This window comes from Hippocampus zosterae, chromosome 6 (genome assembly GCF_025434085.1).
Source record: "Hippocampus zosterae strain Florida chromosome 6, ASM2543408v3, whole genome shotgun sequence".
In the NCBI taxonomy this organism is placed as follows: domain Eukaryota; kingdom Metazoa; phylum Chordata; class Actinopteri; order Syngnathiformes; family Syngnathidae; genus Hippocampus; species Hippocampus zosterae.
The window spans coordinates 18,491,356-18,507,259 of record NC_067456.1 but is presented as its reverse complement, the minus strand read 5'-3'; the positions used below and the strand labels follow the sequence as shown (position 1 = coordinate 18,507,259).

The following is a 15,904-nucleotide window of genomic DNA, read 5'->3' as shown; positions in this document are numbered from 1 at the left end:
ACTAATATCGCACTAGTATATCACTACTGGACAACAGTGCTGTGTGTGTGTGTGTGTGTGTGTGTGTGTGTGTGTGTGTGTGTGTGTGTGTGTGTGTGTGTGCGTGTGCGTGTGTGTGTGTCGCTTATTTATACGGGTCAGCGTTATGTGTTATTCATAGTTCCAATGAAGCGTGCTGAAGGTCAAAGGCATGATACTGAGTATGCTGCAAGCATCTTTTTACAGCAAAGATAAAACATTCCCACGATATCTATTTTTTATTAGAAACAGAGGAAGGTCCAAATCAAACTTTTCTTACATCATAAAACTTTTACAAGATTTAGCTTCAAAAGCTATCATTCCTCAATAATGCCTTTTACCACATTATATGACAGTGCTCAATTTGATTGACTTGTTTGATTTTGGGCATGAGTCCAAGATCTAACATTAATATTTACAAGTTGTAAGACCAGCCAAACTATTAAAAAAAGTGAGCTTTATAGTCAGAACAACAAATGGTACTATTATAAAAACAAAAACAAAAACCATCAGCAACATCCTACCATTTTCCAATTTGCTTATCCTCACAAGGCGGGCGTACTGGAGCCTATCCCAGCTGTCTTCGGGCAGGAGGCGGGCAACACCCGAAACTGGTTGCCAGCCAATTGCAAGGCATCCATGGACGAAAAACCATTCACACTCACAAGCACGCATAGGGACAATTTAGAGTGTTCCATTAAACCTACCATGCATGTTTTTGGAATGTGGGAGGAAACCGGAGTACCCAGAGAAAACCCACGCAGGCACGGGGAGAACATGCAAACTCCATAGACGAAGGCCGGAGCTGAAATCGAACCCCTCACCTCTTTACTGTGAGGCCGGCGTAAAATAAAAGTGTGCACACAACAAAATATCAGGCAGGTGGAAAGATTTTTTTAGACATCTAGTAAGTACTACAGAGATTCCAAAAACATGCACAGCTAAAAATGTACTGTATATACTGAATATGTTTTAAGGCAATGCTAAGGTTCCCATGTCAGTCAAGGAAGATCAATGTGACATCTTTTGCACTGCTTCGGAAACCATTACTGTGACACAAAACGATGTCGCTACAAGAAGAATAAGAGCTGGATTTTTTAAAGCAATTTAAAAGACAATTGTTTTGTATTCCTTAAATACATATCCGACATACATGTTAAATATATTTTTGGCAACAGCTGTAGATGTGATTTTGTCATTGTGGACTATTTCAACTTCCAGAGTTCTGTCAGCTAGATATATAATTGTTTACTACAAATTAAATATCACAGCCAAACTAATTTGCAGTCGTGTTAACTTCCCCTGGAAATGTATGAGATATTTTTATCTGAGGAAGAGGCCCAGAAGCTACATAACGCTCATTATTTTGTTGGCTTTTTCTGCTACATTTCCCCACCTCTTCAATTGCACCATGGTGGATAATGGCCTCTCAGACAGGAACTTGAAAATATCCGTCCATTTAAACAAGTTGACATTGACAGACTATCTCACAGGAACAGTGGCGGGCCCTTTCTGCATAAACAAACACACTTCAGCAGTCAGTAGTGGTGGCAGGAACAATCCATTCTTAGATGGCTTGCCATGCATATGCTGAATTGATGGAAAAAAAAAAACCTTCCAATACGTTATTAGTAAATAATACTGGCAGAAAAAAGACAGAAATGCAGTCAGAAGCATGTGCCACATTCCGTACATGTTAATAGATGACGAAGAGCTAAGTGGTCTGGGGTTTTTATGCCCCTGGCAGGGTCACGCAGGGGTAGCAGGTCCTCGTGCTATCTATCATGTCCGGTCAGATTTCAACACCTATATATGATAAATATAACCACATCAGCCAGTGACAAATACGGAGTAGAGGACAACAGCACCATGTTTATCATTCGGACTTCAATATTGTCAGAAATAAGGGGAGCAGAATGTTCGCTACAGTTGAGGGGCCTGTGAAATAATATGGATTACATTACATTACATTGCATTACATTACAAGAGTCTATAACTAATTACATACGGGAAGCACTGCAGTGCTCATATATCCAAGCAATCAGAGTCGTGTGAGTTACTCAGTTAACTTTGGGTTAACTTTGGGTGACTAAAAATGTGCACCCAGGTGTGCGTTCAGATCAGCCTAATAAGTCCACTCGCAAAATCAATTTAAGTCTGCCAACCTCAAAGCCAAACACATCCAAACTAGAAATATGAAAATATTTATCTCATGTCTGGTCCGTCTGATGTTGGAGCTAAGGGAGGTGACTGCCTCATATATCAGCGACGTCATAGTACGAGCGCCTCCGATTTTACAGAAAAGTAGTGAAGCACAAGAACAACATTCACTTGTGACAAGACTTGTCAAGAAAATGTATGCTTACTTGATAGTCAGAATAAAACAAAGCCTACAACATATAATTCTGACAATCAGTGACCCTCAATTAAAAGTCACTCTAAATTTGGGAAAGGCTGTCCCCAAAAGGAATTGTGAGAGAGGGGCATTAGCTGACAAGACTTACTGGTAACATTAACTCAATTGGAAGCCAGAGGGTGGTTGGTTCTCACTACACATGAAAAATACATTCTCCGTTGCAACGATTGTACTGCAGAACTGCCAAGCCAATGCAACTGCTCACTTAAAGAGCCGAAGAAGAAGACACTGACCATTTTGTTCTTCTTGGAGTATGTTTTTTTGAGCAGCCTCTCATTCATCCTCTCTTGCTCTCGCTGTGCATGATGAAAGAATCCATTCTCCAGTGGATCGACAATAGGCTGAACATTCTCTTCCTCTTCCACCTCGTTGGCTTCCATTTTTGGCCGTTTCACGACCTTTTTTTCCTTCCACCGCTCCTTCTCCTGTGTTTTCAGAAGCCCCGTTTTCTTCTGCAAAAAGACAGAGAGCACTTTCTTAATCCGGATACAATAACAATGCCGTGCGGTCGGTCATACATGTTCACCAATCAACCCTTCACGTAGATAGACATTCTTCGGATGGTTTAAACTTGAGAGACCTGCGTTCCACCGAGCAGTGTTTTCATTATCTTGTTGTCAATGTTTGAATGAAATATTTTATTTGATCGCATGACATTGCACATTTGTCACAAAAAATGTGTTCCAACATAACCATTTGCACTGAAGTGATACAAAACAGTTATTCAGCAATTATACGAATACAGAGTGTCAGACTGAAACACAAACAGGAAATTTTCCGATCAGTAGATCAGGGTTCTTCAATGTGCAAGAAAACGCATATTTTGGAAACCTTGGACAAAGACAACACAAAGAGCAATCAGAGACTTAACAACTCAAAAAACGCTTCAACAAAGAATTGGCTTCAAAAAAGCAAGCAAACGCTTGCGCGGCGTGGAACCATAATCGTGTCTCGCGAAAGTCACAGTTAATCTTGTCAACAGCAGAACAATGCTTTAGTGGAGCCATAATCACTTTATGGCTGTGATATAATGAGCTTAGGATATGAACTGGACGCCTGCTTTTCCACACGCTGCTGAAAATACACTCGCTCTACACTTGCACTGTGACCAAGCCATTTCCCCGAACTAATCATTCCTTTCACGCTTCAGTCATGGCCTGCTCGGAACTCCTGTTTGTTTATTGGAAGTCAAACACTATTTGCAACAGTCTGGTGTCTTACACAATAGTTTTCCCTCACTCATTCCCTCAAATTCATACCCTGAATGTACCAATCGGTCTAAAAGCTTCAGATGTGACGACAGTAATACATACGATATATATCTATTTTTTTTAACAATTCCAACCAGGGCTGAAACAATTTTGGAAAATAATCTAATTGTGACAACCACCTCCCCCCCACACACCCACCTAAATTGCGATTATTTTTCAAGGTCGTCTTCTATTGTATTTTTCAACAAATAAGGTAAGCAATTAACTTTTATACAATAAACAATACAGCAGATCTACAACACATTATGGGATACTAAGAAAAAGCCAAATGAAGCATTAATTCATCTGAAAGACGTTTATCTACTACAATTACAGCTATAAACATCGTAAATACTGAAATAGTCTGATAAGCCTTCATCATGACAACATTATGTAATTGTGCCACACGTGTGGTGTAGAAATCACATAAATTAGAGTGCAGATTCATACTTTAATGCAAACGTGGACTGCATATCCGCTTATCATAGGGATCATTAAAGAAATAAAATGTTCATGTATAAAAGTTGAAGTTTACTGATCTCCAGCCAGTAACATCACACATCACACAAATGTACAGTATAGGGCCGGGGTCGGGAAACTATGGCTCGCGAGCGACATGTGGCTCTTTTGATGATTCCATCTGGCTCGCAGATAAAACAAAATATTCTCGCTTGTTGAATCCATCCATCGATTTTTCACTGTTCATGTCCGATTTAGGGTTGCAGTTGCAGGAGCAATTTTAATTGGGTGACACTGGCCCACATAGGCCGTTGCTATGGAAACACAGGTAAAAATCCTCTTGTGAATCAGCTCGCTCGGTCATGAGCTCAAAACTAATCTTAAACTAATAAAATGGCGAAAAGAAAAAAAGATGACGAATATGGTACAATTCAGGACAAATGGACCGAAGGATTCACCTTTGTGGAGAGGAAAACAATCGTAAGGAACAGAAAACCATCCACATTAATGGCAAGTATTATCACAAAATTATTTAAAAGAATACATTCAGAGGCTTATTAAAATGACAATTTGTTGAATTCACGTTTAAAAGACAATTATATATTAAATTAAAAATTCCTCGTCTCACCTTCCCTCGGGTGATGTTGGTCCCTCATTCAGCTCGGGTCCTCTACCAGAGGCCAGGAAGCTTGAGGGTTCTGCGCAGTATCCTTGCTGCTCCCAGCACTGCACATTTCTGGACTGAGATGTCCGATGTTGTTCCTGGGATCTGTTGCAACCACTCATCTAGTTTGGGGGTCACTGCCCCGAGTGCTCCGACCACCACAGGCACGACTGTCACCTTTACCTTCCAGGCTCTCTCCAGCTCCTCTCTGAGACCTTGGTATTTCTTGAGTTTCTCGTGTTCCTTCTTTCTGATGTTTCCATCACTTGGAACCGCTACATCCACTACAACGGCTTTCCTCTGCCCTTTATCTATGATCACGATATCTGGTTGTTTCGCCATTACCATCTTGTCAGTCTGGATCTGGAAGTTCCACAGGATCTTCGCTCTGTCATTTTCCACCACTTTCGGAGGTGTTTCCCATTTTGACCTTGGTGTTTCCAGTCCAAACTCCGCACAGATGTTTCGGTAGACTATGCCAGCCACCTGGTTATGGCGTTCCATGTAGGCTTTCCCTGCCAGCATCTTACACCCTGCAGTTATGTGTTGGATCGTCTCAAGCGCCTCTTTGCACAACCTACACCTTGGGTCTTGTCTGGTATATCTGGGCCTCAATGGCTCTGGTGCTCAGGGCCTGCTCCTGAGCAGCCAGGATGAGTGCCTCTGTGCTGTCCTTCAGGCCAGCCACTGATAGGACTTCTTGAGATCGGCCACTTCAGTTATGGTCCGGTGGTACATCCTGTGTAGGGGCTTGTCCTCCCATGATCGTCCCTCTTCCAGCGCCTCATCTTCTGTTCCCCATTGTCTGAGACATTCTCCGAGTACGTCATTCGTTGGAGCCTTCTCCTTGATGTATTCAAGGAGCTTGGATGTTTCATCCTGCACAGTAGCTCTCACACTCACTAGTCCCCAGCCTCCTTCCTTTCGGCTTGCGTACAGTATCAGGGTGCTGGATTTGGGACGGAACCCTCCATGCATGGTTAGGAGCTCTTGGGTCTTAACGTCCGTGGTCTGAATCTCTTCCTTTGGCCACCTTATTATTCCTGCAGGATATCTGATCACTGGCAGGGCATAGCTGTTTATTGCCCAGGTCTTATTCTTGCCATTGAGCTGGCTTCTTAGGACTTTCCTTGCTCGCTGGAGGTATTTGGCCGTAGCCGCTTTCCTTGTTGCCAGTTCGAGGTTGCCATTGGCTTTTGGTATACCGAGGTACTTGTAGCTGTCCTCAATGTCTGCTATTGTTCCTTCAGGGAGTGAGACCCCTTCAGTGCGGACTACCTTTCCTCTCTTAGTCACCATCCGACTACATTTCTCAAGCCCGAATGACATCCCGATGTCGCTGCTGTAGATCCTGGTTGTGTGGATCAGGGAGTCTATGTCCCTTTCGCTTTTAGCATACAGCTTTATGTCATCCATGTAGAGGAGGTGACTGATCGTAGCTCCATTTCTGAGGCGGTATCCATAGCCTGTCTTGGTGATTTCTAGGATTAGGGGCTCAGTCCTATGCTGAACAGCAGTGGGGAGAGTGCATCACCTTGGTATATGCCACATTTGATGGACACTTGGGTATGTGGCATCGAGTCTTAGGCTTTCTTGTAATCAATCCAGGCTGTGCACAGGTTGGTACGCCGGGACCTGCAGTCTTGTGCGACTGTTCTGTCAACCAGGAGCTGATGTTTGGCTCCTCTGGCATCTCTACCAATGACCTTCTCTGCTTCGCTCATATATTGATCCATGTGTCCACTTATCTTAGCCGCAATGATGCCTGACATGAGTTTCCATGTTGTGGAGAGACAAGTTATTGGCCGATAGTTGGAATGGGACTGCACCCTTTGAGGGATCCTTCATGATCAGGATCGTTCGTCCTTCGGTTACCCATCCTGGGTGAATCCCATTCCTCAGCAGCTGGGTTCTGTTCAGGGAGGTTGCTGTGCTCCTCTCTCAGGGTCACCAGCCATTGTGCACTGCTGTTACGTGCAACCTCCTTCTCCCATATGCCTTTCCAGTACCTTTCAGTTTCCAGGCTTCGGTGGGTCAGCTCTGTTGTTAGGACCCTGCCACTGAGCGTACACTTTCGCAGGTTGTGTTGCGAACAGCCTGTTTATTCGTCTGGCCTCATTCTCTTTCGTGTACCGCTTTAGGCGGCTGGACAAGGCTTGGAGCCTTTGTTTGGCAGTTTCGAGTGCTTCAGATATGGTCATCTGGACGTATCTTTTGGGTATCGGCCTTTTCATCACACCTCTCTGAGCCTCCGTCAATTGGCTTACATCTTTCCGAGCCGCCTTGATCTTGGCCTCCATCCGTCTTTTCCATGGTGGGTAACGTATCGTATGGCTTCCGTGGTTGCTCTTATACCCAAGCATCTCAAGGATCACTGATGCTGAAGCGTATATCAGCTCATTGGTTTCCGTGATCGTTACGGTAGGGATCGCCCTCAGTGCTGCATTCACTTTGTCTGACAGTCTGCATGAAACTTTCAGGTGGTACTTCACATAGCCGTTGTAATCGGCTTCTAGGTTGCCCAGCTTTCATTCTCGCCATGATCTTAGCTTTCATTTCAGTTGCTGCCTCACTCAGCAGTTCATTCATTGGGGCTGGCCTCCCAATCTCATCATCTGCATTCATTGGGGCTTGCCTCCCAACCTCTGGTATGACCTCCTCCTCTGATCTGGCAGCCTGGGGCCCTTCACCATGGAACCTGCATTGTACCTCATCAATCTCAAGTTATGACAACAGTTGCCGTTTGTGGATGTTGGTAACACTGAGCTACGAGTTGTTTCATGGTCAACCATGACTTTGGGTTTCGAAGTAACCATTTAGCCCACATTCTCTACATGTAACCCCTCTGACTAGGGTTGCTTGAGTAGTAGCATTCCAACAGAGCCATGTTATCGCATCTCGCCCATCTCCGCTTTGTTCCAGTAGCCCATTTTTCATCAAGGTGCTCTGTTTCCCCAGCACCTGACGCAGACACTGGATGGTGTTATGTACTCATTTGTTGCCCAGGATTCGAACCACCGTCTCCCATATGCCAAACTGATGCCTTACCAACTGAGCTATCCAACCGCTTGTAGATGTATAGATGTGTATATACATACGTGATATATACATACGTGATATATATATATACTGTATATATGGCTCTCACTGTAATACATTTCCTAATATTTTGCTTATATGGCTCCCTTAGTCAAAAAGGTTTCCAACCCATGGTGTACGACAAGCCCAATAATACCTGTTTATGACATAACATCTATTGTTTCACAAACGGTTACGCGCCAGCGGGCATTGCGACTCGGCGCCGTCTTATTGATTAAATTATCTTATTATCTATTAAATTATGTTTTGGTCTTTCTATGGTTTCATCCATTTAACATATGGCCAAAATTTTGTTGACTTAATTCCAAAACTAGATATTTATGAAAGAATTATGATCTTTCAAAAGGCAGATGTTTTGATAAAGCAATTTCATTTGATTATGCAGTCGTATCTACTATAATGTCGACTGCGTGTGTCACCCTGTGACACCTTGACATACAAAACAGGATGGCCCCATTTCCAACAAGCATGACCTTATAATTGTTTTTTGAATACAGGTTTTGTGGGATATTTTCATTGTCACTTTTTAAAATATTTATAGCTTCAGTAATGCTATTTTTTTTCTTCACAATCGTGTCCTGAGTTTTGAGTTGCGTTTGAATTGCTCCAAAATACAAGAACGTTGCTCCCAAAATTAAGCAATTGATTTGCAAAATCAGAAAAAAAAACCAATTGTGCCTTGCATTGTATCCTCACTTTTCACAGGCAATATGTTCCAACAGGTGAATTTCCACCTAGTGGAAGTAGACGTTTTAGACATTTATTTATTTGTTTGATTTTGCAGGACCCTAGTGAGGATCAAGCGGCTCGGAAGATGATTTTGCAGGTTGATTTCCGCCTCCATTAAGCCGTGACTAACCCCCACAGACAGTTCCCTTCCCAACCTCCTAAACCTACTTGTTACACTTCATAAATTGAAGTAATTTTACTGCAAAATGAAGAATAAATGCCGAGCCACAGGCTGCATTCATAAATTGTGAGTGTGGCATGCTCTGCACACCGACAGCGGAAACTATGTTCAAGATTTTCTTCTGCCAGCCATCCATCCATCCATTCATTTTCTACCGCTTATCTGGGGTGGGGACGTGGGGGCAACAGCTTAGCAAGGAAGCCCAGACTTCCCTCTCCACAGCAACGTTTTCCATCTCTTCCCGGGGGATCTCAAGGCATTCCCAGGCCAGCTGGGAGACAGTCTCTCCAGCGTGTCCTGGGTCGTCCCCGGGGCCTCCTGCCCGTGGGACATGCCCGGAACACGTCAACGGGGAGGTGTCCAGGAGGCATCCTAATCAGATCCCCAAGCCACCTCATTTGGCTCCTTTCGACATGGAGGAGAAGCGCCTCGACTCTGAGCAGTTCGTTGGAGGTAGAAAGAGTATACTTGGAGGACTTTGAATGATTATTGCAGTCAAGAAATGTGGACATTATGGAAATGAAAAGAGAACACTCCAACTTTGTTGCTTTTGTTTACCCGGAGGATGAACCGGAATTACATATACCGTATTTTCACGACTATAAGGCGCCATTAAAAGTCTTAAATTTTCTCCAAAATGGACAGGACGCCTTATAATGCGGAGCGTCTAGTGTATGCGCCGAGTTCCAAAGCCTGACTGAGAGCACGTCTGGCCGACACGCTGTTTATATAGAGAAAAGGCGGAGTGAGTGACAACAGGCATGCGGAAGTCCGCCAATGAGTGAAGGGTGGGCGTGTAAGAGGACGCTAAAGGCACGTCTCTAGCAGGTACGAGTCGCCAATGAGTGAAGAGTGGGCGTGTAAGAGGACGCTAAAGGCACGCCCCTAGTAGGTACCAGTCGTGTGAGTACATTGTAAAATGGCGAAATATTGTACAACCGAACTCAGTTTTGCTTCCGTTGCCTTTTTAAAAACGTGTTTTTAGCATGCGTGCATGCATGCATGCCGGATGTTTAAGCTGGCGTATGTTTTACCATACGCCCAATAATACAGTGCATTTTGTGTATGTGTCAAATACAGAAATAGCACCCCTTACTGAGACTGCACCCAACAACACGGTGCGCCGAATGGTCGTGAAAATACGGTAAATGCATTTTTTAAAGAAATTCTCAATTTGCAAAAAAATTTGTGTCATATCGCAATCACAACGAACACAACGTTGTTTTGCCCCTTCCAACTAGCCTTGGGTGCTCTCTACCGACCACCGGAAGACAGCTGGAATAGCCTCCAACTCTCGTGCAACCCCAGTGAGAGAGGATTTGCGGTTTAGAAAATGGATGAGTGAACATCAAGTTGGACATTACCCTTTGATTGGCTACATTCCGTCATGTCACAGATTGCGGAGTCAACTAGGTCAGGAGAACTCAGTCAGGAGAACCTCCAGTCCCAACACAAGAAGATTTTTGTCGTAAATATTGAACACATTCATTAGATTGCCAGCCCCGAATGGTTGTGGACCCTACTTTTGAGACAAATCCACACCTCACACATTGTCTGGCGTTTGACGTCCTAGGCAAGGGTCAAAATCAGGACAAAAACAGCCCGATTGTCCTAATGGGTCGACATAAGTAAGTGTTATGTCACCAAATATTAAGTGTTATTCACGTTATGTTAAAATAATAATGTGCAGTCCAATACTTCTGCTCCCTTGAAAAGTGAACTGAATTACTCGATGGAAACATGGCTTTCTGTGCCTCTTAACAATATTCACCCCATGGAGATCATCCACCAATAAATTATTCATTCATTCATCTTCCGAGCCGCTTGATCCTCACTAGGGTCGCGGGGGGTGCTGGAGCCTATCCCAGCTGTCTTCGGGCAGTAGGCGGTGGACACCCTGAATCGGTTGCCAGCCAATCGTAGGGCACACAGAAACGAACAACCATTCGCACTCACACTCACACTCACACCTAGGGACAATTTAGAGTGTTCAATCAGCCTGCCACGCATGTTTTTGGAATGTGGGAGGAAACCGGAGCACCCGGAGAAAACGCACGCAGGCCCGGGGAGAACATGCAAACTCCACACAGGGAGACCGGAGCTGGAATCGAACCCGGTACCTCTGCACTGTGAAGCCGACGTGCTAACCACTGGACTACCGGGCCGCCTAGAATTAACCTGAAAGACACACACGAGTGCCAGAGCTGGGATCGAACCCTGCACCTCTACGCTGGTAAGCCGGCGCAGTAACCAGTCATACACCGGGTTGCCCCCAATAAATTAGTTCTGTACAAATATTTAATATGCTGTCACAAGTGATCTTATGCATATGGTTAACATCCCTTCTCAAATGTCTGACCTACAGTTCAAAAATAGCTTTGAATGTCATGAATGTAATTTTGCTCTTACCGAGTCATCTGCAAATTGAGTAGAGCGCAAAACAGAAACAACTTGTAAACCTCAGTGGCTCAGGGTGTAATGGCCAACATTATTCATTCAGAAAGGTAAGGGAGCCAAATGATGAAGCTTTACAAGCAATTACTGTGTTTCTAAAGAAAGATTGACGTACAGTACATACCTATATTAATTATAATTGGGGATGTGCTAAAGGGTCCTGATTTACCTCATCTATATGCTTAAATACAAATTATTCATGTCGATAACTCACCCCATACAGCACACTCCGGTGCACTTGGAACTCTCGCATAAGACCATAGAGAAGCTATAATAGAAAAATAGCACCGTGAGTCAGTTCCTGTCTGATATGTTCAGACTGAACATAATTGTACTCTATATGGAAGAAAGCGTGCCAGATTGTGGTCGACGAGAGCCATTATTAAATAAACAGGAGGAAGTGCATGCCACCAGCACCATCTATTCATGCTGATCTTCTTCAGGGTGACAGGGTAGTCAGAATCTATTCCAGCTGGCAAGGTACGCCTTGGACCAGTCAATCACAGGACTGACTCATAGAGAAAGACAGCCATTCACATTCAGATTACACACACACACACATACACCTGGGGTGACAGAGCCTTCTCCATACCTGCTGGAAATCTCTTCTAATACACATCCGTGACTGTACCCTCATTCAAACTCACACCTCAAAACCCACCTTTTTTTTTTTTTACAACTGCTTTCAATCTGTGATTACGGTCATCGGCCTTGCTTCTGCTGTGTCCGTCCTATATCATGATGTTTTTCTTTAATGTTCACTTTTAGAAGTCGTGTATAATTCTGAGAACTTAGGTGAATTTTCTTTTGACTCTGCAGTCGTCTGATTCTTGTAAAGTGTCTGAGTGTCATGAAAAGCCCTGTACAAATAACATTATAAGTTGGAGTAATCGTAGTAGTAGTTATTTTTTTTATTTTTATGTTGCTATATTTATATAACTTGAACTGAAGGGAACTTTGAAAAATCCTCACCCTGCCCATTTTGCACAGAGTCAACAAAATGATTGCCTTCGATCTGCAATGAAAATAAACTATTGAAACATGTGGTATTAAGTGAGGCGGCCCGGTGGTCCAGTGGTTTGCGCGTTGACATCACAGTGCAGAGGTATTTGGCTCAATTCCATCTCCGGCATCCCTGTGTGGAGTTTGCATGTTCTCCCCAGGCCTGTGTGGGTTTTCTCTGGGTACTCTGGTTTCCCCCCACATTCCAAACACATGCATGGGAGGTTCATGGAAGACTCTAAATAGTCCCTAGGTGTTAGTGTGAGTGTGGATGGTTGTTTGTCTCTGTGCGCCCTGCGATTGCCTGGCAACCGGTTCAGGGTGTCCCCCGCCAACTGCCCAAAGACGGCTGGGATAGGCTCCAGCACCCCCGCGGCCCCTGTGAGGACAAGCTGATCGGAACATGGATGGAGAGATGGATGGTATTAAGTGACAACAGAAAATAGAAAATGTGTTGCTAGTGGCACTAGAACAGCAAAGCATCCTTGTGTCACTCAAATAAAATTCAAAGTGCATGTTGTTTCTAGTCACGAGAGGGTTTTTTGTTTTTCCAGAGAAATCCCCACTGTGACACAACACAGAGGCAAACACAGCAGTGGTGCCTCAAGGGATGCACTTCAGCACGCCAGAGTTTTGGGCAATTTAATACCAAAGAAAATGCAACCGACTTTAGTATTCCATCACTGCTGACAGACTTTTAAGATGTCTGAGGAGCAAGTACTGTACATAGATTTATTGCTCGCTTGTCACACTGATTGTGTACACATTACGGCAGCTCAGGGACTTGTCATGACTTAGACAGGATTGATTTTATCATGCAGTCCCAGGCAAGCACGCCAGCACGCTGACAGCAAGAGCATACTCCTACCACCGGATGTTGCTGTCAGGTACTTCTAAGAACCCTTTGATTAAGACATTCATTGCCCCTCATCCCCTTTATCACTCAAAGAGCGTAATCATTGGGTTGCACCGGAGAGAGAAAAGAGACCACGTTTTGTGTCAAAAAGCTTATCAGCCTGTGAACAAGAGAAGGCATAAATTTCTACTGTGATCAATGTTGCATAATGAAGTGCGTCCATTTCACCTTTTGTTAATCAATGCATTGTATTTTCCTGTTCATTTGAGTTAACAGCTGAAGGTCCCCTGTGAGTGGATGCTCATTTTCTCAATAATGTAGTAATATGCAATGCATTACGGGAGAGCAGGGGAAAGAAGCAAGAAAGTCCGGGATTAATCCTAGCCGGACACTTTGTTGCTTTACTAAAGCAGGTAACAGAGGTCAGTGAGCTTCTTGTCTCACCTAATTTTGGTTTACTTCTGACTGTTCGGTTAGCTTTGTTGTTGCCTGTTTTTTTGTTTTTGTCTTTTTTTTAGCAGTGCATATAATGTGTAAATTGAATCACATGGAATCATTTTCAGATTTGGATGGTAAAAGAATCAGCGCAGAAGGAAAGCCAGAGGTGTCAACTTCAAGTGCAGCAAGTAAAAACCCTGCCGTCGGGCTTTTGCTACAAGTGCTTTAACGGCAGGTAAACTTTTGAGCAGAAGCACCTGTGGCTCAAGCCAAACTGTGGCAAAGTATTTACTTTCTAGACCTGGATTTGACATCTCTGACAAGGAATGATTCAGTCTGACTCAGAGAATACATTCTTTCAATTTATCCACAAATATATCCTGAAAGAGAACTAAAATGGTGAAAGGAAGCTATGGAGGGCTTAGGAAGTGTACATTATAGCAAGCCATGGAGGGGAGAGTGGGGAAAATGCAGAATGCACACAAGAAGTAGGCCTAAGTAAATACATTAGGATATGCCCTCACATACCCCCCACTCCACATAATGGTGTAAGAGCCATTCCACAAGTGGTTTTGAAACATACAAACTCAGTATTTGTGCATAATAAATAAATTCTATTTTAAAATGTTCACAGTGCACTTATTTTAAGTGAGACACAAATGTTAAGTTCCTATTCCACTGAGGGGCCAACGCTTGCCAGTGTTGGTCAAGGTAGCAAATGTCAAGGTTCAGTCAAGGTGGCAAGCGTTCAAATAACTTCAGAAGTTAGCCGACAGTTTCAAATTTGCTACTTTCCCAAACACTCGCAAACTTTCATAACCTCAATGGTTATCTCAAAATAAATGTTTGATTATAGTATTTTCCACACTAAAAGGCGCACTGGATGATGAGGCACAATGAATGGTTTATTTTGTAATTCTTTTCATATATTGGACACACCACACTATAAGACGCAATCTACAATGCATCCACTAGATGGAGCTACACTTAAGCAAATACCAATAGAACTGTAGCAACGACACTCGAGCGAAGCGTGGCTCAGCAGTACATAGTCCGCTGCTCTCTGCTGTGCACGCATGAGCGCGAGCACGTACGCACGTGCTTTAACCAATCAGCACCGATGCAACCACGTCACAGATCAAAGAAGCTTTGAACAAACGACAACAGCTAAGCTTAGCTCTTGAGTTGCGTTGCTACAGAACGATCAGATGTCAGTAAAAAAAAAATAATCATAAAGCAGTGACACAGTTCACTTAACCAACAGCAAGTTGTAACATTGACTCGTTAACATTGAACTCTCTTGCCGGTGCTCAAGTTACGTGTTCAACTGCGTAACCCGATCGCCTTAAGCCATTTTGGCGACAACATATTACCGTAATAACCATACACAAGGCACATCAGATTTTCAGGCGCCCTGTGAGCTTTTCAGAAAACGGAAGGATTTAGGTGAACCTTTCAGTGCGGAAAATACGGTATTGCCAATTTCAAATCACATTACATGAAATCATGTCTCTTTTTTTTTTTTGCATTTGCCAAGACTTGTTGAAGAAACAATTAACGATGATCTTATTTTAAATCGGATAATCGGACAACACACATGCATGCACTCACACACACACAAAAATAACACACATCATGGCTCAGAGCACTGTGCGTGTGTGTGTGTGTGTGTGTGCGTGTGTGTGTGTGTGTGTTTGTGTGCGTGTGTGTGCGTGTGTGCGCATAAGACTGCGTTCACTGTCGCGATGCAATGTGTGTTCAGATTCACCAACTCAAGCGAATGGGCATGCCCCCAATCGCAACGCATTGAACAGGTCAATAGTGCAGCTTATCGATGCAAATTGCGTTGATAGGCATATGAAATACACATAACGAAAAAAAAAGTTACATTCAAGTCAAGTCAAGTCAAGTCAACTGTATTTATAGAGCACTTTCAAACAGCCATCGCTGCATACAAAGTGCTGTACATGGTGCAATATAACATGCACAATAAACAGTAAGACAAATCGATAATAAAGACTGTAGAAAGCACCAAACAGTAAAACCAAGAACAAATCTAAGTCATGCTGCGTCGAATGCCAAAGAATACAAGTGAGTTTTGAGGAGGGTTTTGATGATGGGCAGCGAGGAGGCTTGCCGAATGTTCAGTGGGAGGTCATTCCAGAGAGAGGGACCAGCAACAGAAAAGCCTCGATCCCCTCTGAGCCTCAGTTTAGTTCTTGGTACTTCTAATAATGTCTGGTCCGCAGACCTGTGGCGCCAGGCAGGTGTGTAGGGGCGGATGAGCTCAGAGAGGTAAGGTGGCGCAAGATTATTCAGAGATTTGAAAACAAATAAG

At 43.6% G+C, this 15,904-nt stretch overlaps 1 protein-coding gene across 10 annotated transcripts in view; it reads right to left on the bottom strand.

Moving 5' to 3' along the window:
- The window catches only part of fbrsl1 (fibrosin-like 1), a 362,003-nt gene that overhangs the window by 266,654 nt on the left and 79,445 nt on the right, over positions 1 to 15,904 (bottom strand). For all 10 annotated transcript variants that reach the window (XM_052066950.1, XM_052066943.1, XM_052066945.1 and 7 more), the window contains exon 2: positions 2,668 to 2,886. In XM_052066950.1, the coding sequence (XP_051922910.1) occupies positions 2,668 to 2,886 (219 nt within the window). The remainder of the gene's footprint in view (positions 1 to 2,667; positions 2,887 to 15,904) is intronic.